General features: G+C 49.4%; 2 protein-coding genes across 2 annotated transcripts; one reads left to right on the forward strand and one right to left on the reverse strand.

Moving 5' to 3' along the window:
- Window positions 1-3,528: 3,528 nt before the first annotated feature.
- On the reverse strand, window positions 3,529-4,666 carry C8H20orf173 (chromosome 8 C20orf173 homolog). Its single transcript, XM_059707508.1, has 3 exons — window positions 4,351-4,666; window positions 3,694-4,119; window positions 3,529-3,555 (listed from the first exon to the last, which is right to left on the reverse strand). The coding sequence occupies exons 1-3, from the start codon at window positions 4,660-4,662 to the stop codon at window positions 3,529-3,531; spliced, it is 765 nt and encodes a 254-aa protein (XP_059563491.1). The 5' UTR covers window positions 4,663-4,666.
- Window positions 4,667-9,835: 5,169 nt separating this feature from the next.
- ERGIC3 (ERGIC and golgi 3) lies at window positions 9,836-23,506 on the forward strand. Its single transcript, XM_059705984.1, has 13 exons — window positions 9,836-10,004; window positions 10,140-10,210; window positions 10,345-10,432; window positions 10,652-10,771; window positions 13,830-13,923; window positions 14,953-15,118; window positions 15,252-15,309; window positions 21,082-21,113; window positions 21,918-22,014; window positions 22,091-22,155; window positions 22,827-22,963; window positions 23,040-23,095; window positions 23,288-23,506. The coding sequence occupies exons 1-13, from the start codon at window positions 9,917-9,919 to the stop codon at window positions 23,365-23,367; spliced, it is 1,152 nt and encodes a 383-aa protein (XP_059561967.1). The 5' UTR covers window positions 9,836-9,916; the 3' UTR covers window positions 23,368-23,506.
- The last annotated feature ends 772 nt before the right edge of the window (window positions 23,507-24,278 follow it).

Genomic DNA, 24,278 nt, shown 5'->3' on the forward strand with positions numbered 1-24,278 from the left:
ATTATTGATCATCTGTCTCCTGCACATCCCACACTGGGGATCGAGCCCGCAACCTGGGATATGCCCTGACCGGGAATCGAACCGTGACCTCCTGGTTCATAGGTCAACGCTCACTCACTGAGCCACACTGGCTGAACCCACCACCATACTTTCTGTTCCTATGAATCTGACTGCCCTAAAGACGGATCATGCAGGATTTGTCTCTTTGTGCCAGTTTGTTGTTGTTTTTCACTTAACATAATGTCCCTCAAGGTTCATCCATAGTGCAGCATGTGACAGGATTTCCTTCCTTATTATGTCTTTAAATTTTATTAAATATTAAATACATATTAAAGAAGTTAGCAAGAAAATAAACATCTATGTACCCACCTTAATTAATAGAATGTTGTTAATATCACTGAGAACCCTGGGTGCTCCTTCCCACTATTGGGAATTTTGCGTTTATTATTCCCTTGACATTTTCTTGTTTCTACAGCTAAGCCAGTATATATCTAAACAATGTATTAAATTTTGTGTGCTTTTACCATAGTTGTAATCATTACATGCATTTGTGTGCAACTGCTTTTTTATTGAAGTGAAATTCACATAACATACAATGAGCCATTTAAGTGTATGGTTTGGTGTACTCGTGTTGTGTGGCTACCAGGTCTCTCTACACTCAAGACTTTTCAAAAGCACCCTGTACCCATCAAATAATCACTCACCGCTGAAACCGGTTTGGCTCAGTGGATAGAGCGTCGGCTTGCGGACTGAAGGGTCGCAGGTTCGATTCCGGTCGGGGGCATGTACTTGGGTTGCGGGCACATCCCCTGTGGGAGATGTGCAGGAGGCGGCTGATCGATGTTTCTCTCTCATCGATGTTTCTAGCTCTCTATCTCTCTCCCTTGCTCTCTGTAAAAAATCAATAAAATATATTTAAAAAATAATAATAATCACTCACCATTCTCTCCTCTGATAACTACTAATCTACTATGTCTATACATTTGCCTTTTCTGGATAGATCATATAAAAAGAATCATGTAATATCTGATTTTTTGTGCCTGACTTCTTTCACTAAGCATAATGTTTTTGAAGTTCTTTCAAGTTGTAGCATGTATTAAAACTCTGCTCCTTTTAATGGCTGAATAATATCCCATTGTATAGACAAACCATAATTTGTTTACCCATTCATCCATTGATAGACATTTGTGTAGTTCTACCTTTTGGCTATTGTGAATAATGCTGCTATAAACATTTGTGTACAGGTTTTTGTGTAGACATATGCTTTCATCTCTCTTGGGTATCTACCTAAGAGTGGAATTGCTGGCTCATATGCGAGTTGCCAAACTGTTTTCCACAGCAATAGGTAATGATCTGCTGCCCATGGAACTCACTGGCCTTATCACATACTCACCCAGTTCATGGAACTGCAGGAGAGCTATGAAGACTTAGTTTTGACTCTAGTCCTAGCAAAATAATGAATTAAAGATATCTAAAAACTCTCCTATTACACATAGACACAAAGAACAGACTGACAGCTGTCAGAGGGAAGGGCATTGGAGGATTGGGTGAAAAAGGTGAAAGGATTAAGAAAAAACATACACAAAAACAGACACAGACAACAGTATGGTGAGAGCCAGAGGGAAAAGGGTTGGATGGAGGGGGAAGAGAGCAAAGAAGGGATAAATGGTGGCAGAAAAAGACTTTGGGTGGTGAATGCAAGATACAGTATGCAGGTGATGTATTGTAGAGTTGTATACTTGAAACCTGTGTGGTTTAATTAACCTATGTCACCCCAATAAATTCAATTTTAAAAATTATAGTCCAAAATACATAAATTAATAAATAAATAAATACTCTTCTACTACAAAAATTCAGAACTGCTGGTCAAAACATAATATTAAGTTTTTTTTATTGTATTTATTTTTTAATATGTATAATATGGTACACAGGCCAAAGGGTACAAAAAATATATGAAAAGAAACAATCCATCCCTCCCTAGTTCTCTGCCTACCCAGTCTCCTCCCCAGAGGCAACTATTTACTATTCTTAATGTCTTTGTATCCTTCCTAAATTATATATATATATATATATATATATATATATATATATATATATATATATAGAGAGAGAGAGAGAGAGAGAGAGAGAGAGAGAGAGAGAGAGACTTTTTTATAAAAAACTATTTTACATGCTGAGTGGAGAAAGAAAAACAGGAAGTCCCCAGATGCCAGAAATGAAAAGAGAAATGAAAAACAGCATAGGAAGTGCCTGAGCTACCGGAGTGGCTGCTTAGGAATCTAGGAGTCCCAGAGGACCCTGAGCACAAGGGAGGCAGAGAAGTGGGACGAAAGTCAAAGAGCTGAGCCTGCAGTGAAAAACTGAGCTAGAACACATTCACCCTCCGGCACAGGATGAAGCACGGAGGCTCATCTCTTCCATCTCATGGGAAAAGAGCTTCCCCAAGAACTCCGTCGGGGCTTGCACTCTGCTTGAGGTTGGGTCTAAATTCAAACAATCTGCATGATCCAGGGCTCAGGCACAGAAAGTCCCCTGAGATCCCGGAGTCGAGTCTGGCCATTCCACTCCTGACACTGTCGTCGCAGGTAAGAAAATCAGACCAGGATTTTATTCGGTACCCGACTGATCTCCACACAATTTCCTCATGCCCTTTACCCCTGAAAGTCCTCGTAGCCCTACTGTTGCTGCTACAGTCCCAAGATTCCCCTGCTTTCAGGAACGAAGGGCTAAGACTTGTGTGGATTCTGAAGGTGTCAGCTGTTGGTGGTGAGCTTGCCCACCACACACTCTGGCTGACTTCCGTTTCTGCTTCTGTGCTAGGCATTGTCTGATTAACTTTCTCCTGTTTTCCTTGCTTCTCTGATCCAAATCCAAAGCGGGCATCCTGGTGAATGGCAGATGAATATATGTGTTAGCAGACTGTCCTTGTCCCACTTGCCCTTATGTAACATCGAATATGCCAGGCTGCCTCCTGGAGGAGAATGGCGTTCACCTTCTCCAAGGAACCCCACAGAGCGACCCCAGAGTCCAGAAAAGAGAGCCTCAACCAGCTGCTCCTCCTCATATTGGAGGAAGAGAGAGGATTCCCCAGGAAGACAAGAGAAGGCATTTCGGGGCGAGGGAGCAGTGTGTGAGAAGGTACGAGGCAGCTGGTGTGTTTGGGGAATGCCAAGAAGCCCAGTGTGTGAGCCTGGGAGAGGGGAGGGAAGGAATCAGATCATGAAAGCCAGGCAGAAAAGTTTAGGCTCTATGCTGAAGTAATAGGGGCAAAAAGTTTTAAGTGAGGAAGGGATATGACACTTAACTGGGTCACAGATGGACAAGGCACAGAACAGCCATGAGCCCCAGGGTGGTACGGGCCCTGGTTATCCAACCTGTTGCCCTGGTTGCATCCAAGGAAGGTGGAGCTGATGGGAGGACCTGGGGGAGAAGGGGGAGGGGCCTGCCTCCCTGGGGCCCTTCCCACAGCAGCCCAAGCCATAGCTCACCCTCTCATCCCCCTACCTGGTCTGTGCTATGTCCATCCCACTAGGGAATGAGATCTTCTTCCAAAATCTAAGAAAGAATTAGGAGGTGGGGGAGTTCCAGCAGCTCCTGAGACCTGGGCATGTCCTGTAGCTGCCTCAATAGGTCACCCTGCAGTCACCTCCCCTCATCTCCATGCTAAGACTGTCTGAGTTCCCAGACCTTCACCTCCTGACTCAGGGCATCTGAGGTCCATGCCAGCCCAGAAAGCTTCAGGACAAGCAGAAGCAGCTGTCTCCAGTAGCCCTGGTCCCCCACACTTCTCTGGCAGGTGGAGCGTCCCCTGGTTTGGTTCCCTACCGTCTTGAAGCTCTGAACAGAGGCCTGGTTCATCCTGAGAAGGAGAACAGAAACTGGCAGAACTCTGGGAGCAGGCCTGGGCCTTCCTGCTCCCTGCGCTCTCCTCAACACCCACCCGAAGACTGTGGTCTGTTGGGTGACATTGTTGCTGATGTTGGAAGCCCGCAGGGTCGTTGAATTCCCCACCGGCACGCATGTCCTGCAGTACAGATCATTATGGCTCACTGAGGATCTGGGAATCACCTTGAACAGCTTCTCCCACATTTCCCCCAGCTCGCTTGCTGAGTTCATGCCCTGGAAACAGCCGGAGGGGGGAGATTGAGGGCTAGGACCCAGGTATCAGCTCCCAGTGGAAGGAAAGCAGCCCCAGGTGGGTGAGAGCGCCATCCAGAGGTCAGGGGCTGAGGCTCTGAAGACAGGAGGTGCACCAAGCCAGGGCCAAGACAGGGGTTTGGGCCCGAAAGTGGGAGATGGGCAAGGCCTGGGAAGGACAGGGGCAGGGGTAGGCCCAGGTTCACCACTGACCAACCACCAGAGCACAGCATCAGGGGTCATGGACTCTGTTGTCCCCATCAGGTACCCCATCGTCTTCTCATAGCATGCATCAAACCAGTTCTGTTCTCTGACTGTGTGGTGGCAGAGGGAGTCGTTGAGGGTCTCAGCTGGGCAGCCACACCCCTTGAACTTAAGCCAAAGGCAGTTGCCAAGCCGTGGTACCAAGGACATCGCTTTTTCCTGGGGTGCCGATGCGGGTTTCTGATCCAGGCAGGGGACCATCAGGCACAAGATGAGCACCCAGAAGACCCATAGGACAAAAATCTGCCACATGCACTTCATGTCTGGCTTAGGCGATGGCTTCCATTGGCAGGCAGTAAACTGGCTCCTCTACCTGGGTCAGAGGCAAAGGAATGAGATCACAAACAGCCTCTGTCCCCCACAAGCCTCTGTCCGGTTGGCTTCTATGGAGCCTCAATCCTCCACACCATACCTCCTCCCAAACCCTCATCTTCTGCCTCCTTATCCATTTGCTCACCTCCAAATAGGACTCTAACAGGGTCTGGGATAGAATGTGCAAGAACAGAAAGATAATATATGGTGTGTCCTGTACCCTCCCTGCAGGAGGAAAGCTTGGCTCTCAGTGGGGTCCTGCCACCCAGTTATATCACAGATCTCATCACAAAGTGCACATTGTGACCTCCCTCCTTTCGCCTGCCCGGGCAGAGCCACCACCCTATCCTGTCTGTAACACACAGCTGCCCACACTGAATGGAAAAGTCATGAAGTCAGGGACCAACTTCGCCTTCTTTACTTCTGCATCCCTAAAACTCAGAACCATTTCATAAACATCTATGGGATACAGGAACAGAGTTGAGAGGGAATTTAAATCCTATTCTTGTCCAATACCCCCTCTCCAATTGTGGAACCGGCTCAGACCTCTCTTTCTTCTTTAACCTTCAGCTATTGGACTTCCACTAAGATGTCTCAGAGACCTCTCACACTGAACAAGCCTGAGACTGGACTCAGATTTTTCCCTTTAAACCAATTCTTTCCCAAGATTTCTCTGTCTCTACATGGTCCCACCATTCACTCAGTTGCTAAAGGCAGAAGCCCATGTGTTATCCTCGACTTCCCCCTCTCCTATGATTTCCAAATCCATTTTTAATGTATGTTTTTATTGATTCCAGAGAGAGGAAGGGACAGGAGAGAGAGATAGAAACATCTATGAGAAAGAAACATTGATCGTCAGCCTCCTGCATACCCCCCGCTGGGGATCGAGTCTGCAACCCAGGCATGTGCGTGGACAGAGAATCGAACCCGTGACCTCCTCGTACATGAGTCAATGCTCAACCACTGCACAACACCGGTGGGGTCAAATCCATTTTCAATCCATTTGCTTCTATCTCCAAACTGCATCCTCTTCCTCTCCACTCTCACCCCTTAATTCAAGCCTAGCCTGGGCATTTTATAGCTTTTAAAACAATTCACAAAAAAATTTGAGGAAGGTCTGTCGTCCAGTTAGTTAATTGTATTGTACTGATGTCAATTTCCTGGTTTGAAAAATGTAGTATTGGTACTATATGGTAAGATGCTACCATTGAGAGAAACTGAGCATCAATACCAAAAAAATGTTGCGGGTTTGATTCCCGGTCAGGGCACATATCTAGGTTGTGAGTTCAATCCCCAGTCAGGAAGTATATGAGAGGCAACTGATTGAATCGATGTTTCTCTCTCTCTCTCTCTCTTTTGCTCTGTGTGTGTGTGTGTGTGTGTGTGTGTGTGTGTGTCTCCCCCTTCATCTCTCTAATATCAGTGAAAAATATCCTCGGGTGAGGGTTTAAAAAAAGAGAGAGAAAGAGAGAAATTGTTTGATGGGTACATGGGACCTCTCCTTACTATTTTTGCAATTTCTTATGTGCTTATAGTTATTTCCAAAAAAAAATTTTTTTAAATCATCTAGAAGAAGATGCATAGTAAATTGAATTGCTGTTTATTTATGTCAATTGATATAATCTTTTTACTGTTGTAACACTCAAAAACTTAATCATTTTAACCATTTTAAAGTGTACAATTCATGGTGAGCACACAATACAATATACAGGTTATGTATTATAGAATTGTACACCTGAAACCTATATAATTTTATTAGCCAATTGTCACCCCAATAACTTCAATAAAAAAGAAAAATGAGCAAAATACAAAAAAATAGCAAACTTCTGTCAGAATATTTTCTCTCATTCCTCTCCCTGTTAGCCAGCCTATTGGTTATACATGCCCACTTAATCCATCAATGTGGTCAGTGGATTCCTCTCTAAGACCCTGCGTCAGTATTAATAAAAGTGTTTGGAACTCTTTGTGGTGCCTGTGGAATTCAGACTGGAAAGAATCACAGTAGAGTGTTGGAGGTGGATAACGGGGTTCTGGAACTTCCTATTCACCTTCAAAGATGAAAACAGTGAACAAGAAAAAAAGATGTAAACAGTAATCATTCAAGACTCCAAGAGACAGGAACAATAGACCATTTCTGGCATCCTGGGGAGACCAAGTTCTCTAGGCAGGGCCATGCACGTGAGAAGGAAACTGGACTGGGAATGGAAGATGCAGGTAGTGTCCCCATTCAGCAACAATGAGCTGCGTGACACTGTCAGGAAAACTTGATCTTTACTTGGTCTTGGTTCCATCTTTTCTAAAATAAGAGGGAATAGCCCAGCCAGTGTGGCTCAGTGGTTGAGCATCGACCTATGAACGGTTTGATTCTCAGTCAGAGCACATACCCAGGTTGTGGGCTCAATCCCAAGTGTGGGACATGCAGGAGGCAGCTAATCAATGATTCTCTCTTATCATTGCTATCTCTATCTCTCTCTTTCTCTCTGAAATCAATAAAAAAAATTTTTTTTAAAGATGGGCTTATAATGTTTTCCTTCCACAACCTGCAACAGCTTCCTAACTGGTATATCTGCTTCCATTCTATCTGTTGCAGAGCAAAGAGAGAGAGAGCACTTACTTCTTTGTTTAGAAGTTTAAATGTTAAGGTTTCTCGAGCTTGCAGTGGCCATGCCCATCCTGGCCAATTACCTGTTTCCAGGTGTGATTGACAGGCAAGCACTTCCCTTTGTAACTCAGACCTTTACTGGGCATGCGTCTAAATGACCTTTGTTCAGTCCTTTCCTCCAACAATCAGCAGGGAACAGACTTGGAGAATGTTAAATGCAGCTTTTTGGCAAAGCTGTATAAATGGCATGCCTATACTATTGGGTCTCCCCTTTCCTCCTTTCCTGTTAAATAAAAACCAGGTTATTACCATGGCATCATATCCATCCCTCACCCATTCTTCACCCAGTAACTGGCATGATCTTAAACTAATTTCCTACTTGGATCATTAAAATGGCATCCCATTTGCACTCAGAATAAAATTCAAATTCCTGCCCTGGCCAGTGTAGCTCCCTTGGTTGGGAGTCATTCCGTGCACTGAAAAGTTGCCAGTTCAATTCCAGTCAGGACACATGCCCATGATTGCAGGCACGATCCCTGTTAGGGGTTGTGCAGGAGGCAGCTAGTTGATGTTTTGCTCTCACATTGATGTTTCTCTCTCTCCCTCTCCCTTCCACTCTCTCTCTAAAAAAAAAAAAAAAAAAAAAGTCAATAAAAAATATATTTTAAAAAAAAACAGCCAAAACCGGTTTGGCTCAGTGGATAGAGTGTCGGCCTGCGGACTGAAAGGTCCCAGGTTCGATTCCGGTCAAGGGCATGTACCTGGGTTGCGGACACATCCCCAGTGGGAGATGTGCTGGAGGCAGCTGATCGATGTTTCTCTCTCATCGATGTTTCTAACTCTCTATCTCTCTCCCTTCCTCTCTGTAAAAAATCAATAAAATATATTTTTTTAAAAAAAACAATCCTCATGCATCTCACACATTTTCCAGCCATTCTGGCTTTTTTCTATTCCTAGAACTTTCCAAGTTCCATCTTGCCTCAGGATCTTTGCACTTGTAGCTGCTCTTCCTAGAACATATTACTCCCTCCCACTGCTGCCCTCAGCACTTCACCTCCTTCCCTTTCTTCAGGTCTCATGTTAATGTCACTCACTTGGGGTTCCTTCTCCAACTCCTATATTATGGCAGTCCCTAAGAAGCTCTCCTAATTGGGCCCTGAGACCCTCCCCGAAACATATTCACCACGGTATTCACAAAACCCAGGGGAGTCGTAGGAAATAGGAAGAGCTTGATACCATAAATACATGTTGAAGGAGTGAAAGAGTGAACCATTTAATAGGGGAGCCCCACTGAGGACGGACAGCTTTGAAGTAAAATGTGGATGGGCACAGAATGGGCACAGGTCAAAGAGGAGAGGACACTTTCTGCTGAGGTTATCCCTGCGCATCCACCTGAGAATAGCTGCCTCTCTCATTTGGTGGTGGCAGCTTATGTGTGGAAAAGACCCAAGCTCTGGAGGCAGAAAAAACAGGCCTTGAATCCTAGCTTTGCCCCATTAACTAACCTGCAACCTTCGGCAAAATCAATTCACTTCTTTGCTTCCCCATCTATAAAATGGGGTTTGAAATAGCACCTACCTCCCAAGGTTGTTCTAATGGTAGAATGGAACTAGAGCAGTTAGCATATTGCCAGTTTTCAATTAATATGAGTTAGTCCCGTCCTTCTCCCCTTCCCTAGCAAACTGCAGTCTGAGGGCAGAAGGGGGACTTTGGCATTGCTCAGCCTCGCCCGAGTCGGGTTGCCACAAGGCACCCAGCTCAGGTGTCCTTCCTCCTGTTCCTGGAAGCCCTTTCTAACCTAGCATGCCAGTCACTTTCTCCGAGACTCCCGCAGTCCCCTGTGCCACCTCTCATCAAAGTCCTGGTCTCACCTCACTGCAATGATTTGAGCTGTGCACCACCAGGAGACATGCTCAGGAGAAGCATTGGTGCTGTTCGAGTAAAATCAGCCCAAAGACCCTGGCTCCCAGAGTCATTTGAGGTCCAGAAGAAATGGGTTGGAACCAGGTCCTGCCATGAATGAGCTGGGATTAGGGCAAGTTACCTAGCTTCTCCAGGCCAGTTTCTCCTCCATGAAATGCACACGGCACACCTACTTTCTATAGATTCTCAAACTTGTAACTTGAGAACCATACCTACAGGTTCTGATTCAAAAGGTCTGTGGTTGGACCCGACATTTATTCATTTCTAACCAGCTCCCAGATAATAACGAGGCTGCTGGATGGGGACACCTAGAAAACCACTGTTCTAGGAGGTTCCAAGTCGCTCCAAGAGTCTGGTGTGAAACCCATGTCGCAGCTCCTGGCAAGCGAATGCTGCTATTGCTCTTTCCACCCCGCAGAGACGCCTCCGGGCACCCTGGTCCACAGAGGACCGCCCTGACTGAGGGAGTATTTGCCGGCGGGCCAAGTCCCGGCGGAGCTGCCGGCAGCACCTACGGGCCGGAGGAGGGGCGGGGCGAGTGAAAACGCGGGGAAGGGGTGGGGCCAAGCGTGCGCGCTGCTGCGCCTGCGTGCGGAGAGGGGGCGTGGCTCGGGCTCCGGCCGGAAGCTGGAGGCTGCAGGGGCAGGCGGGCTGGCATCCCCTTTCCGGCTGGTCCCCATGGAGGCGCTGGGGAAGCTGAAGCAGTTCGATGCCTACCCTAAGACTCTGGAGGACTTCCGGGTCAAGACCTGTGGGGGCGCCACGGGTAGGCGGTGGCGGGCCGGGGTCGCGGGGAGAGGGGTGTCCTGGAGCTTGGCCGGGCCTCCTGCCCTCAGCCGGCCTGTCAGGGGCTGGGGGAGCTGAACCGACGCCGTGCTGACCCTCGCTCCCTGCCCTGCAGTGACCATTGTCAGTGGCCTTCTCATGCTGCTGCTCTTCCTGTCCGAGCTGCAGTACTACCTCACCACGGAGGTAAGGGGCGGCCGGGCGTGCGCGGGTCTGGACTTGCCAGGAATCGGATCTTTAGGGACGGAGGTGGGGGGTGGGAGATGGGGGGCGGGGGGGAGAGGCCTGAGGCCACGTCTTACCGAGGCAGTGCCGCCCAGGTGCATCCTGAACTCTACGTGGACAAGTCACGGGGAGACAAACTGAAGATCAACATCGATGTGTTTTTTCCGCACATGCCTTGTGCCTGTAAGTACCTTCCCCTGGGGCGGATCGCGGGTCCCGAGGTTCTGGGGTGGGCCTCCAGATTTACACCTCCAGCCTGAGACTTGGAACTGGACCCCAGGTCAACCTCCTTCCCTTCACCCACTGCTGCCTCGAGACAGGTCCAGCATCCCCCTCCCCTCCAACACCCGGATTCCCTTGCCCCTGGGATCCTAGTACCTTACCTGGACTTACTGTTTCTAGATCTGAGCATCGATGCCATGGATGTAGCTGGCGAACAGCAGCTGGACGTGGAACACAACCTGTTCAAGCAAAGGCTAGACAAGGATGGCATCCCCGTGAGCTCAGAGGCTGAGCGGCATGGTAACTGGGGCCGGGGGGCCTGATCTCCGATCCCAGAGCGTAACGTGCCTAAGCCCTACCTTCTGGCAGGTGGGCAGTGGCTGGCCCAGTGACCAGTGAAGCAGCTATGCCCCAGAGAAGTCAAGTGGCGTGCCGAGGGTTCCCCAGCTGTTAATCAGGGTGGGCAGAAACCCAGGCTTCTAGCCTCTCTATGTGGAGTAGAGCACACTACCCGGCTGCCATTCTCAAAGGTCCCTAATTCTTGCATATCATGGTTTGAGTAACAGAAGTTTGAGGATGGGTCCTCTTGCTGTTGCCTTGGCAGGCTTTCTCTAGATGGACCCAAGATCCTCTGTCTGCTTTCCCATCCTGTTGGCTAAGAGCCCTTAACGCTCTTCCCTTTGGGAATGTAGAGTGGCTGAAGTTAAGTGTACATTCTTGAGTTAGATTACCTGAGTTCAGATAGAGTTTTTTTTCCTCTTTCAGTCTGTGACCTCAGCTATACAGAGGTGATGAACAATTGTACCCACCACATGGAATTAGGGGATCAAATGAAGTAATATGTGTACAATGTCTAGTACAGAGTGGTGGTTCACTTTTAGTTTCTTTTTCTCTCACTAGGCAGCTTCCCAGTGTCTCCATTAACTCAGTTTTCCACCATAAAAAACCCTTCTCAAAGCTGTGATTTTTCATACCGTAGGGATTGCTCTGTCGGTGAGCTTTATCATTCATGTATTCAATAGATACATGTTGAACACCAGTAAAATCCAATAGGATTTGCTGTAGGATTGGATGTGGGTATAAGAGAGCACTCAGGGCTTTGATGCCAAGGCTTTTGCCTGAGCAAATGAGTGATTTGAGATAAGAATGACCAGAGAGTACTCGACCGGTGTGGCTCAGTGATTGAATGTCAACCTATAAACCAGGAGGCCATGGTTCAATTCCCAGTCGGGGCTTATGCTCAGGTTGCAGGCTCAATCCCCAGTGGGGGGCGTGCAGGAGGCAGTCAATCAATGATCTCTCTCATCATTGATGTTTCTATCTCTCTCTCCCTCTCCCTTTCTCTCTGAAATCAATAAAAATATTTTTTTAAAAAAGAATAACCAGAGAGGAGGAAGAGGATTTCTTTTGTATGTGTGTGGGAAAGGGAGGGTAATATTATATATCCACTACTGTGTAACAAATGGCCCCAAAAGTTAGTGGCTTAGTAGGACAAACATTTGTTTTCAGTTCTGTGGGTCAGGAATTCAAGAGTGATTGGGAGATTCTGCCTTAGGGTCTTATGAGATTGCAGTGAAGCTGTTAGCTGGGGCTACAGTCATTTGAAGGCTTGCCTGGGGCAGAGGATCTGCATCTACAAATGGCTGTTGACAAGATGCCTCAGTGCCTTCACCACATGTGCCTCTCAGTAGGGCTGCTGAATGTCCTCACAACTTGGCAGTTGGCTTCCCCCTGTGCAAGCGATCTAGGAGAGAAGGGAAAACCACAACTTCTTTTATGACCAGCTTCAAAAGTTGCACACTGTTATTCTGCAGTATACTGGTGGTTACACAGGTCAGCCCTATTCATTGTGGAAGAGGAATACATAATGATGTTAAGCACCTTTTCATGTACCTGTTGGCCATTTGTATGTCTTCTTTTGAAAAATGTCTATTCAGGTCCTTTGCCCATTTTTAATTGGATTATTTGGGGGGGGGTTTTTTGTTGTTGTTTTTGCTATTGAGTTATGTGAGTTCCTTATATACTATAGTAGTTAAGATATTAACCCCTTATCAGATATATTCTTTCAAGTATTTTTCTCCCATGCTGTAAGTTGCCTTTTCATTTTAATTGTTTGTTTTGCTAATGCAAAAGTTTTTTATTTTGATGTAGTCCCACTTGTTTATTTTTGCTTTTGTTGCCTGTGCTTTTGGTCAAATCCAAAAAATTATTGCCAAGACCAAGTCAAGGAGCTTTTCTCGTATGTTCTCTTCTGGGAGTTTTATGGTATCATGTCTTACACTTAATCCATTTTGAGTAAGTTTTTATGAGTGATTTTTATAAATAGGGGTCCAGTTTTATTTTTTGCATGTGAATATCCAGTTTTCCCAGCACCATTTATTGAAGAGACGATCCTTTCCCCATTCTGTACCTTGGAACTTAAGTAGGGAAGTAAGGACACGAAGGAGTGGTTGTGTCAGTGGTGTCAAAGAATTGGTGGATTCTGCATACCAGGGGTAGTGAACTGGGAAAATAAGGATAAGTAGTTGAATACTTGACTTTGCATTTTTGGAAGTTTGCTGTAATTGCTAACGATAAGGTCTAGGTGTAAGCATGGAAATGGATAGCTGAGGTGAGATGACAAAATAAGAAGAGTATTGGAGGACAGGTGGTCAGGTTATTTTGAATATTAAAATTGCCAATTATGACAGGATAGTTAAAGAGTCCGAGCCAGTGCAGAGAGAGGGGTCTGAGAAGCACCATGATGAAGTGGTTAAGGACGTACGCTTTGGAATTGGAGCTGAAATGTGCAAAATCACTTCTTGTCTCTGAGCCTGAGCCTCTTCTCAAGTGTGATGGGGATAATAACCTCACCTCGGCCCTGGCTGGTGTGGCTCAGTGGATAGAGCGTCGGCCTGCGAATGGAAAGGTCCCAGATTCGATTCCAGTCAAGGGCACATGCCTGAGTTGTGGGCTCCATCCCCAGTGGGGGACTTGCAGGAGGCGGCCGATCCATGATTCTCTCTCTTCATGGGTGTCTCTATCTCTCTCTCCCTCATCCTTCCTCTCTGAAATCAGTAAAAATATATTTTTTAAAAAAAATAACCTCACCTTCATAGAGTTGTTGTGAGATGATACATATAAAGTACGATGACCTGGAGCTGACATTTAGTATTTACCATTATTGTTTTATTACTATTGCTATTTTTAGAAGAAATAATACATGTGTAGAAGTGCTTAGTGCCTGACGCATAGTATACACTATGTAAATATTAGCTATTATTATAACTTTTATTATTCCCAAGTCACGGGCCCAGGCTTGGGAGTAGATTTCACTGTATCTGCCCCCAACTAATGCCCGCTTCTGCCCTCTCCTTAGAACTTGGGAAAGTCGAGATGAAGGTGTTTGACCCTGACTCCCTGGACCCTCACCGCTGTGAGAGCTGCTATGGTGCTGAGACCGAAGACATCAAGTGAGCCAGACCCTGATGGGAAGGGAAGGGAGGGGAGCAGGGCTGTTTGTCAGCCTTCCTCAGCCTCAGTCTGACTCTCTGACAGGTGTGAAAGTTGGACCAAGAATTTAGAGGGGATGGGGTGTGTGCCTCAGTAACGAATCCTGGTGTGAGTGCCAGGCCCTGCCTGCAGACCTGGGGAAGAGGCTGAAATGGTCCTTGCTCTGGTTCAGAGGTGCTCTCCAGAGTCCAACTGCCTGGCTCCACCCATGTGTCCTTGGGCCTAGCCACATAACCTCTCTTGTGAATGGCGATGATCATAACACCTTTCTCATGAGAGTTACCGCTGGATTAAATGTGTGTGCCGGTATACGCTATGTAAAGCACTGAGATGGAAGGTCTAGTTCAGATTGTTAAGCCCTTGATATACAGCAACTGCTATTATGTTTCCCAGCTCCTGACCTCTGAGAGGCTCATTCAGAAGGTCTGCAGTGGGTCCTGGGAATATGTTTTATTTTTAATTTTTATTGTAATAAAACATATATGCTATAAATGTTACCATTCTAACCATTTTCAAATGTACAATTTAGTGGCATTAACTACATTCATAGCATTGTGCAATCATCACCACTATCTGTTCCAAAACCTTTCATCACCCCAAACAGGATGGGAATATGTTTGTGTGTGTGTGTGTTTATACTTTTATTGATTTCAGAGAGAGGAAGGAAGAGATAGAAACATCATTGAGGAGAGTGAATGATTGGTTGCCTCCTGCACCCCCACGCCCCCCACTGAGACTCAAACCCACAACCCAGGCATGTACCCTGACTGGGAATCAAACTGTGACCTCCTGGTTCATGGGTTGATGCTCAGTCACTGAGCAACACTGGCTGGGCAGGAATCTGTATCTTTAACAGTTCTGCTGCCACTGAGAAACACGCTTTGAGAACATTTGGTGGTCAGGGATGAGGCTGACAGAGGCTCCCTTAGCAGGCAGAACTGCTCAGGCTTTATTTCCCAAGGTGCCAACCCGTTCCTCCTCTCCTACAGGTGCTGTAACACCTGTGAGGATGTGCGGGAAGCGTATCGCCGTCGAGGCTGGGCCTTTAAGAACCCAGACACTATTGAGCAGTGCCGGCGAGAGGGCTTCAGCCAGAAGATGCAGGAGCAGAAGAATGAAGGCTGCCAGGTGTACGGCTTCCTGGAAGTCAACAAGGTAGAGGAGGGACTGAGGCGACTCAGGGGCAGTTGAGCCCCACTCCACTGTGAATCTCGGGCCTGTGTAGGCCCTCAGGGGACGAAGGGAAGAGAGGGAACAGCTGGAGAATGAGAGGGAATGTCCCCTACAGGTGGCTGGAAACTTCCACTTTGCTCCCGGGAAGAGCTTCCAGCAGTCCCATGTGCATGGTGAGTGATCCTCCATCAGCCGGAGAGGCTTAGACCCTGGACACTTGGCGGGTTTGAGTGCCCCTTCACCTGCCCGATGTTCTTTTGTCTTTGGCCCAGAAAAGATCCTCATATCAGGGTGGCAGTTTGGTACAACAGTTAAGAACACAGCTGAGGAGCCAGACTCCTGGGTTCAGATTTCAGTTTCAGTCCTTACTGGCTGTGTGACACTTTGAGAAAGTTTCTTAACTTTTTTTTTTGTTTGTTTTTATTGATTTTTGTACAGAGAGGAAGGGAGAGGGATAGAGAGTTAGAAACATCGATGAGAGAGAGACATCGATTAGCTGCCTCCTGCACACTCCCCACTGGGGATGTGCCCGCATCCAGGGTACATGCCCTTGACCAGAATCGAACCTGGGACCCTTGAGTCTGCAGGCTGACGCTCTATCCACTGAGCCAAACCGGTTAGGGCAAGTTTCTTAACTTTTTAAATAATTTCCTACTTTACAAAATGGTGATGACAGCACTTATCTCCTAGGGTATGTGTGCAGCTTAAAAACTATAGCATAGAGCCTGGCTTATGGTAGGCACTTGTTTAAAATGTAGCACCCAGTCTCAGATGACCTGCATGTGAGGCTTTGAGGGAAACAGAGTTGGGTTGGAACACAGGTCTTGCCTCTCCCAAGCTATGTCATATTTGGGGAGTAGTGAGCGCTACTCAGTTTATTCTTCTATAAAATGGGGCTAAAGATACTAGACTTACCTCACAAGGTTATTCACAGGGATGAATAAGTGAAACTTATGCTCACTCATTCATTCATTCATGCAGTAGGTATTTATTAATCACCTACTATGTACTATATGCTAGTCTAAGTGCTAAGGATACAGCAGTGAACAAGACAAAGTCCCTGCCCTTAGAACATTCTAGTAAAAAACAGACAATAAACAAGTATGTGAAATATATAGTATATCAGATGCTATTAAGTAATATGGAGCAAAAAAGGCAAGATCGATGATGGGGATGAGGCGCTTAGGTGAGACGACATGTGTTCTATTTTATATGGGGTGACCAGGGAAAGACTGACGGGGCAATATTTGAGCTGACCCTAAGGGTGTCTGGGGGAAAGTGCCTCAAGCAGAGAGAATAGCAAATGCAGATCCCTAAGGTAAGAATGTGCTGGTGAGTTCAAAGTCCAGTAAGAAAGTTAGGATAGCTGCAGCAGAGGGAGCAGAGCCGCACAGTTAGAAAGAAGGTGAGAGCCCTGGCCGGTGTGGCTCAGTTGGTTGGGCATCGTCCCATGCACTAAAGGGTCGCCAGTTTGATTCCTGGTCCAGGCACATGCCCAGGTTGTGGGTTTAATCCCCACTAGGGGGCATGCAGGAGGTAGCCTGTCGATGTTCACATCAATGTTTCTCTCTCTAAAAATCAATAAAAATTAAAAAAGGAAGAAAGAAGGTGAGAGAGGTAAGGAGGGGCCATGTCATGTAGGGCTTGGAGGGGCATTGTACAGCCTTGGGCTTTTACTCTGTGAGATGGGAAGCCCTGCAGGGCTCTGAAGAAGTGGTATGTGATCCGACTTAACTTTGAAAAGGCGGGCAGCACTCTGCTCTGTGGAGAAGACTGTGGGGGCAGGACAGAACCAGAGAGGCCAGTTTGGAGGTTTTTGCAGTGACCAGTCCAGGCACAAGGTGATAGGGCCGGGCCAGAGTGGTGATAAGATGGTGAGAAGTGACTGCATATATCTTGAAGGTAGAGCTGAGAGGTGTTGCTGGAGGATGTGAAGGGTAAGAGAAAGAGGAGTCAAGGTTTTATACCTGAGTAGCAAGAGGGATAAAGTTGCATTTAGTGAGAGGGAGAAGACTCAGAGGAACAGGGTTAGATGGTTGGAGGTGGGGACATAACGCAAGTGTTCAGCTTTTGACATGATCAGTCCAATGGCATTTAGACATCCAGGATGTCTAGTATGCAGTTGGCTATTCAAGTCTGGAGTCCAGGAGAGAGATCTGGGGATACAACGCTTAGAGTCATCAGCGTATTTAAACCCATGGGACTGGATGAAGTTGCCCTGGCGGTGAGGATAGGTGGAGACGAGGAAAGCTCAAAGAACTGAGTGCTGGGCTGCCAACATGAGAGGACAAGGGCGTCCGGAGGAAGCAGCAGAGGGACGAGTCAGACACCGGCGAGGTGAGAACGCAAACCCAGGGAGTGGTGTCCTGAAAGCCCAGGCATGGGATGTTTCCAGAACAGTGTCGGATGGTCAGATGCTTCTGGACGTCAGTAATAATTGCCCATCTACACTAATAAAAGAGAAAAATGGTAATTGGCGTACGACGATACCCTTTTCATTGACTAATCAGGGCTATATGCAAATTAACTGCCAACTATGATTGGCAGTTAACTGCCAACTAAGATTGGCAGTTAACTGCCAACTAAGATTGGCAGCTAAGAGCTGGGGGGCCGCCTTTGCCCTGCCCCCCAGCCATGATTAGAGAATCAGGCGCCTTTGCCGCCCTGGCCAGTGATAGCAGGAAGTAGGGGTGGAGCCAGCGATGGGAGCTGGGCACGGTCGAAGCTGGCAGTCCCAGGAGCTAGGGGTCCCTTGCCTGGGTCTAAAGCGGAGCCCACGATCGCGGGGCCACTGCAGCTGCGGGTCCCCGCTGCCCGAGCCGGACGCCTCAGCCAAAGGCGTTAGGCCTGGGCAGGGGCGGAGCCTGCAACCGCAGGGAGCTGGGGGTCCCCTGCCCAGGCCTGACACCTCTGCCGGAGGCCTCAGGCCTGGTCAAGGGGCCGATCCGGTGATTGGTGATCGGAGGGTGATGAGGGTCAACTCCTCTGGCCGAGGCATCAGGCCTGGGCGGGGGGCTGAGCCGGGGATTGGGGGGATATGATGGTCCCCTTGCCCAGGCCTGAAGCCTGGGTCAGAGGCGTCAGGTTTGGGCGGGGGGTGGAGCAAGCGGTCAGAGGGAGATGGGGGTCCCCTGCCCAGGCATGATTCCTGGGCCAGAGGCCTCAGGCCTGGGCGGGGGCCAGAGCCAGTGATCGGGGAGAGATGGGGGTCCCCTGTCCAAGCCTGACACCTCTGGCGGAGGCGTCAGGCCTGGGCAAGGGGCCGATCAGGTGATCAGAGGGTGATGGGGGTCTACGCCTCTGGCTGAGGCATCAGGCCTGGGCAAGGGGCAGAGCCAGCAATCGGAGGGGTCTGGGGGTCCCCTGCCCAGGCCCGATGCCTGGGCCAGAGGCATCGGGCCTGGGCTGGGGGCAGAACCAGTGATGGGGGGAAATGAGGGTCCCCTGCCCAGGCCTGACACCTCTGTCAGAGGCGTCAGGCCTGGGTAAGAGGCCGATCCTGCGATTGGAGGGTGATGGGGGTCAACGCCTGAGGGCTCCCAGTATGTGAGAGGGGGCAGGCTGGGCTGAGGGACACTCCCCCCCCACACACACACACCCAGTGCACGAATTTCGTGCACCGGGCCCCTAGTGGATATATAACATGGCCGTGGTCACTGACCCTGACAGAGCAGTGTGGGCGGAGTGATAGGGAGCGCCCACAGGAAGAAAGGGGAGAGGAGTTGGAGCCACTGCTTGTGCGCAACTCCTTCGTGGAGTTGGCTCTAACGGGAGAGAGAAGGCTACAGCTGGAGGGAAATGTGGAGTCAAGGGAGGGCTTTGTAAGATGTTTGATGTGTTAATCTGCTGTCGGATTAAAGAGAGACAAAGCGATGCTCCAGAGATGAAAGGGACACTTATTGCAGTGAGGACCTTAAGAAGGAAAAAGAAGACAGAATCTGGTGCCTCTGAAGTATAGGAAGCTCAAACATGGCACCAGGAGGAAAGGCAGACTACTTAGGTAAAGGTAGATTGGCGGCTGGGTGATAAGGAGTCACCGGGAGCTGTAACAGAGCCCTGTGGGAGAGATCTCTGCGATGGCCAGTGGCTAGAACCTGGGAGGACTGACCTGGGGTTCTGGGTGGAGCTCTAAGTAAGTAAAACAAGTAGGGCCAGTTGGTGGAATAGTTTGCCATGAGCTGCAAAGCTGGGGATTTTTAGGGGCGATTGAGGGACAGTGATCCGAACGAAAGTGGCATTTAGGAGCAAGGAGGACCTCTCTTTAGACCAAGGAGAAGGATGGGTGTGGGAAATAGTCACCGCTTGGGGGAGGGGCGCAAGGGAAATAGTACTTTCAAAGGAGTGCCCAGCTGTAGTTGGAACAAGAAGGTTTGGGGAATGTTTGGAGGTTGAAGATGTAGAGGTTTTGCTGATGAGTAACAGGGCCCAGAGAAGGTCTGGGAGGAATGGGAGTCGGGATCATATTAGGTGACGGGAGTCTAGTAGGTGAGAGATGACCTGACACTCCTGAGCTGCCCATGACTAAGGTGAGCAGGAGTAATGTGCCCGATGGAGATAGCCCAGCTGGTTTTCAAGGCAGTTTGTGGGTGTGAGGCCAAGTGTGGAGAGGGACAGGTAGGTGGGTCTGGAGCCCCCTCTACTATGGAAGGGGCCGAGGAAGGGTGGACTTACTGGGATTGTGGGAAGTCGGCAAGCTGTTGGCAGAGGACCTGAGCGCATGCGGTAGGAGATGGTGCTGAAGGCGGCAGTAGCATCTCTGCTCAGCCTGGGCTATTGTTAGAGTCGGGGAGCCCAGAACGAAGGGTGTTCTGTACCCCAGAAGGATGTTCAAAGGAGGACCCTACAGTAGCCCAAGGCCAGAAATCTGGCTCAATTGAAGGTCAAGGACCTAGTTCCTGACATCCTTGTTGACTTGGGTGGGAGAGGAGGAGAGATTGTAAGGTTTATTGTACTTTTCCATCTTAGATTGTACCTGTTCCTCAGGACAGCCCTTTGCAGAGGTTACTGAGGCCCAGAGAGGGCAAGTGATTTGACCAACTTCACACAACTAGGAAAGTGGCTGTTTGGGCTCTAGGTCTTTTGTTCTTCCTAGGCCACCATACTTCTGCCCCCAACCCTCCTTGCACTCTTTCCTTTGGACCAGGAGGAGGCTTGTTAGCTGAGTCCAGACCCTGCTGCTGAGGCAGAAACATTCCGGTCGTCCCTTCTACTACATATCTTCTTGCTCCATAGCCCTCATTGTAAAGCTCTGAATTTTCTCTCTCTTCCTCCCTTCTCTCCCCCCTCTCCTCCATGCTGCAGTCCATGCTGTGGAGAGTAAGTGGCCCTGACCCTGGGGAAGCCAAGCCCCCACGATCGGGGGGAGGTTTGGATGGTCCTGGGATTGGGGCCTTGTCTGGCCTGGCTGCTGGGTGACTATTAAAACACTGGGACATATTTTTGAGTTGGGGTTCCTTGCAGCAGGAGGAATCAGGGTCAGAGGGCAGGAAGAACTTATTCTGGAACTTATGGTTCAGGTACCATAGGATTTCCTTTGGGGAGCTCTGAGGGTAAGGGCAGAGGCGTCAGGGAAAGAGCTTGGGTAGCATTCTCGGGTCCCACCGCACTTTGGGATTCAGTGATTGGCCATCGGCTCTAGTTAATGAGAGACCAGAGTTGGTGGTGTTTGTTTCTTGAGGGCTCCCTACATATATCAGGGAAGAGCTGTGGTCTGTGTTCTTAGGACCCGCAAGGAGGGCATGGCCTCTCCCATAGGCCCAAGGCAGGCCCTTTCTGGCTGCCCTCAAGCAAGGCCAGGCTGGGAGGGAAGGGGGGGTGAGGGGTCAAAGAAGAGCTGGGGGGGTCACACTCCAGAGGGAAGAGCGAGGAGGCCTGAGCGAGGACTCTGAGGGAGCCAGGTGGCCAGTCCTGCTCCACCAGGTGACACTTTCCCCCTTCTCTTCTAGTCCACGACTTGCAGAGCTTCGGCCTTGACAACGTATGTACCAGGTGGAAATAATAGAGGGCGGATGGGGTGGGAGATGGTTGCTGCCTTAATTTCTCATAGGGACATCCTGGGTTGGGGGAGCAGATAAAAAATATATACCACATTCTGATAGGGGATCTAGACTGAAGGTTGAGTAACTGGGAGTGACTTTTGAACTGAGATCTGTGCAGGCTGGGGTTAGACAAGAGCATTCCGGTCAAGGTCAGAAGGGATGTGGCACTGAACCCCAAGGGGCAGTGCCATTATGGGCGGATGAGGCTGGAGAGGTTGGTGGACACGAGACCACAGGATTCAGGGGCCATGCTGAAGAGTCTAGTCTTTGTCCTCAGGCAGTGGGAGGCTGTTGGCCTGCCTTAACTAGGGTCATGACATAATCATATTGGCATATTTTTTAATATCCCTCTAGTGGCTGAGTGTGATTTAGACTAGAATAGGACAGGAGTGGGAGCTAGGAACCCTCCAGCCTGGGTTTCCTTGGCTTAAAACCTCAGGGAAAGCTAGCACCTGCCACTAAGGGCCCTTGCCCGTCTGTGTTTGCCTAATGTGTACGGATTCAAGCGGAACCTCAAACTTCGGAACCCCTGCAGACCATAGGCTCTGTGAAGGAGGAGTTCCTAAGTGGGGAGTGGGGTGCCTGTCTCAGATTCTCTAACAGGGCCCCTCCATCCTACCCCCATCTCCACACATCTACTCCCCAGACCCGGGTGTCCCTGGTTTCTACTGTCCTGCAGAGCTTTTGATGGGGTGGGGTCTGCTGGGGCCTCTAGTGCTCTGAGTCCCAGGTGTTGCTTACAGATCAACATGACCCACTACATCCGGCACCTGTCATTTGGGGAGGACTATCCAGGCATTGTGAACCCCCTGGACCGCACCAACGTCACCGCACTTCAAGGTACCAGCCTGGAGGGTAAACCCAGCTCCCAAAGCCCTGCCCGACACCCATGCCCAGTGCTCTCTTCTCCCTGCAGCCTCCATGATGTTCCAGTACTTTGTGAAGGTGGTACCCACAGTATACATGAAGCTAGATGGGCAGGTAAGTCTGCAGGAGCTCAGATAGCAGAGACCATCTCGGTGTCAAGCACTGGAGTCCCTTCAGCCTGGGAAGTGAAGTGCTGCTCTTCTTCCCATGTGATGGGTGACAAGCCAAGGCTCGGAGAGTGCAGGCGATGTGCCCACCACGGCCCGGGCTGTCAGATCTGAAAGGACTTGCTCAGGCTGTATCCATCTGTTCCTCCAGTGCCCCCTGTCTACCTCACTGTACTCCATGGTCTGCCCTGGGCTGGGGGCTAACCTTTCCTGGGCCCCCCACTTCCCTTTCTGCTGTGGCCTGTGGAACAGCAGCTCGGCAGACTGCATGGGACTGAGTTTGTAGAGGAGTCAGGCCTAGCCTGGCCAGGTGCTCATGCTGCGTCCTTGAAGAGTTGCTTCTCATCCATGGACACCCGTTGTGAGAATCCACCAAATGTAGCTGGGATTGGTAAACTCTAAAGAGCTGGTGACCAGCGGAGAAGCTGGGATTGTTAAGCTGGAAGAGGGCATCTAGGTGGTCCCCAGGCCTTGCCACATTTGTTACCAACATGGCACCTTGTTTTCTCCTCTACAACTCAAGGTGCTATAGGACACAGGGCAGGAACAGGGGTAGGGTGGAGGGGGTTGGGAGTCAGGTTGTAGACCTACCCTGGTCCAGCTCCCCTCTCATCCCAGGTGCTGAGGACAAATCAGTTCTCTGTGACCAGACATGAGAAGGTCGCTAATGGGCTGCTGGGCGACCAGGGTCTTCCCGGAGTCTTCGTGCTCTACGAGCTCTCGCCCATGATGGTGAAGCTGACAGAGAAGCACAGGTGAGGGTGGGGAAAGGGAGGGTACTGGGCCTGGTGGCAGTAGGGGTGCCTGCTGATCCCCCCACTCCTCTGCCAGGTCCTTCACGCACTTCCTCACGGGCGTGTGTGCTATCATCGGGGGCATGTTCACAGGTTAGTAGCTCTAGGGTGTCTGTTTGGGGTTGGGGTGTGGTGGGGAGTGTGAAGTCTGGGTTCCCCATAGATTTTGGTTGGGGAAGAAGGGGCACCTCAGGGCCAAGGGGAGATGCTGACCTAGTGAGTAAGGCTCTGGTGGTCAAGCCAAGGGCCCAACTGGGCCAGTTCCAGTTCTGTCTCTCTCCCCAGTGGCTGGACTCATCGATTCACTCATCTACCACTCAGCACGAGCCATCCAGAAGAAAATTGATCTAGGGAAGACAACATAGTTGTCCTCTTCCCCCCTTGTCCCCTCTTTCTCCTGTTCTCTGATTTTGTGGTCATTTTCCCAGGCCACCCTACTTCCTATTCCCTTCCTGGAGAGTCCTGCTCAGCCCCAGGTTGATAAATCTATTGGTTGTGTTAGTACTCACTGGTCTCTGTGTGGTTCTTGGGTCTGGTCAGAACCTGGGGACAACCCCTCATCACAGCCACTTGTTGAGGGCAATCAGGACTGACAGATCAGGCCAGACGCCCTCTGGGAGCCTCATGTGGACATTTCCTGGTGTATAGGGCTGTGTTCAAACTAGACTGATGTGGCCACACAGCCCTCTCCTCAGTCTCCTGCACTGTGCTCTTTGGGCCTTCTGATTTCAGCCTCAGGGCTGAGACGGACCTTTGTAGGATGAGTGCCCTGGAGCAGTGACACCTGAAGCTGGGGCCCCTGCCACTCTGGGTTCAGTCACCTGGATCTGTGACCCTGCTCTGTGCCAGTCCTTGTTGGCTCTTGGTGCCGAGAGGTGTCCAGCCAGATCCCGTGCAGTCTCCTAGGTGGGGGCAGAACTGAAGAACAGGGGAGGAAGGTAGCAGCAGCCATTCTGCAGCAGAGCTAGCATCAGATCCCAGCTCTGGCCTTAGCGAGGGCTTCCCATTAGAGCTTCCCAATGTCGAACCAGGCCCTGAGAACTCACCACTCCCGGAGACCTGAAGCTGGTCACTTCCTCCCGTCATGTCTCGGGGTTTCAGTATAAGACAGTAGAGGGAGAAGCGAAGAGAGGACAGAAAGCAAACTAGGGCAGTAATAGCAAAACCCTGGAGGCAGGCAGACCTGAGCTCCAGCGCTGATGTTATCAAGTACAGTCTGAGATGTTGGGCATGTTGTTGATCTATGGGCACCAATCTCATCTATATATTGCGGGTG

This window comes from Myotis daubentonii, chromosome 8, assembly GCF_963259705.1.
Source record: "Myotis daubentonii chromosome 8, mMyoDau2.1, whole genome shotgun sequence".
NCBI lineage: Eukaryota > Metazoa > Chordata > Mammalia > Chiroptera > Vespertilionidae > Myotis > Myotis daubentonii.

What these genes read in the sequence shown, in the direction of transcription:
- C8H20orf173 (XM_059707508.1), bottom strand. Translation starts at nt 4,662, where the DNA reads ATGAAGTGCATGTGGCAGATTTTTGTCCTATGGGTCTTCTGGGTGCTC. An exon ending in ATGCTGTGCTCTGGTGGTTG is followed by an intron (nt 4,120 to 4,350) that starts GTCAGTGGTGAA and finishes GGCTGTTTCCAG; the next exon opens with GGCATGAACTCAGCAAGCGA. An exon ending in CAGATGCCCTGAGTCAGGAG is followed by an intron (nt 3,556 to 3,693) that starts GTGAAGGTCTGG and finishes ATTCTTTCTTAG; the next exon opens with ATTTTGGAAGAAGATCTCAT.
- ERGIC3 (XM_059705984.1), top strand. Translation starts at nt 9,917, where the DNA reads ATGGAGGCGCTGGGGAAGCTGAAGCAGTTCGATGCCTACCCTAAGACT. An exon ending in AAGCTGACAGAGAAGCACAG is followed by an intron (nt 22,964 to 23,039) that starts GTGAGGGTGGGG and finishes CTCCTCTGCCAG; the next exon opens with GTCCTTCACGCACTTCCTCA. An exon ending in CATCGGGGGCATGTTCACAG is followed by an intron (nt 23,096 to 23,287) that starts GTTAGTAGCTCT and finishes CTCTCTCCCCAG; the next exon opens with TGGCTGGACTCATCGATTCA.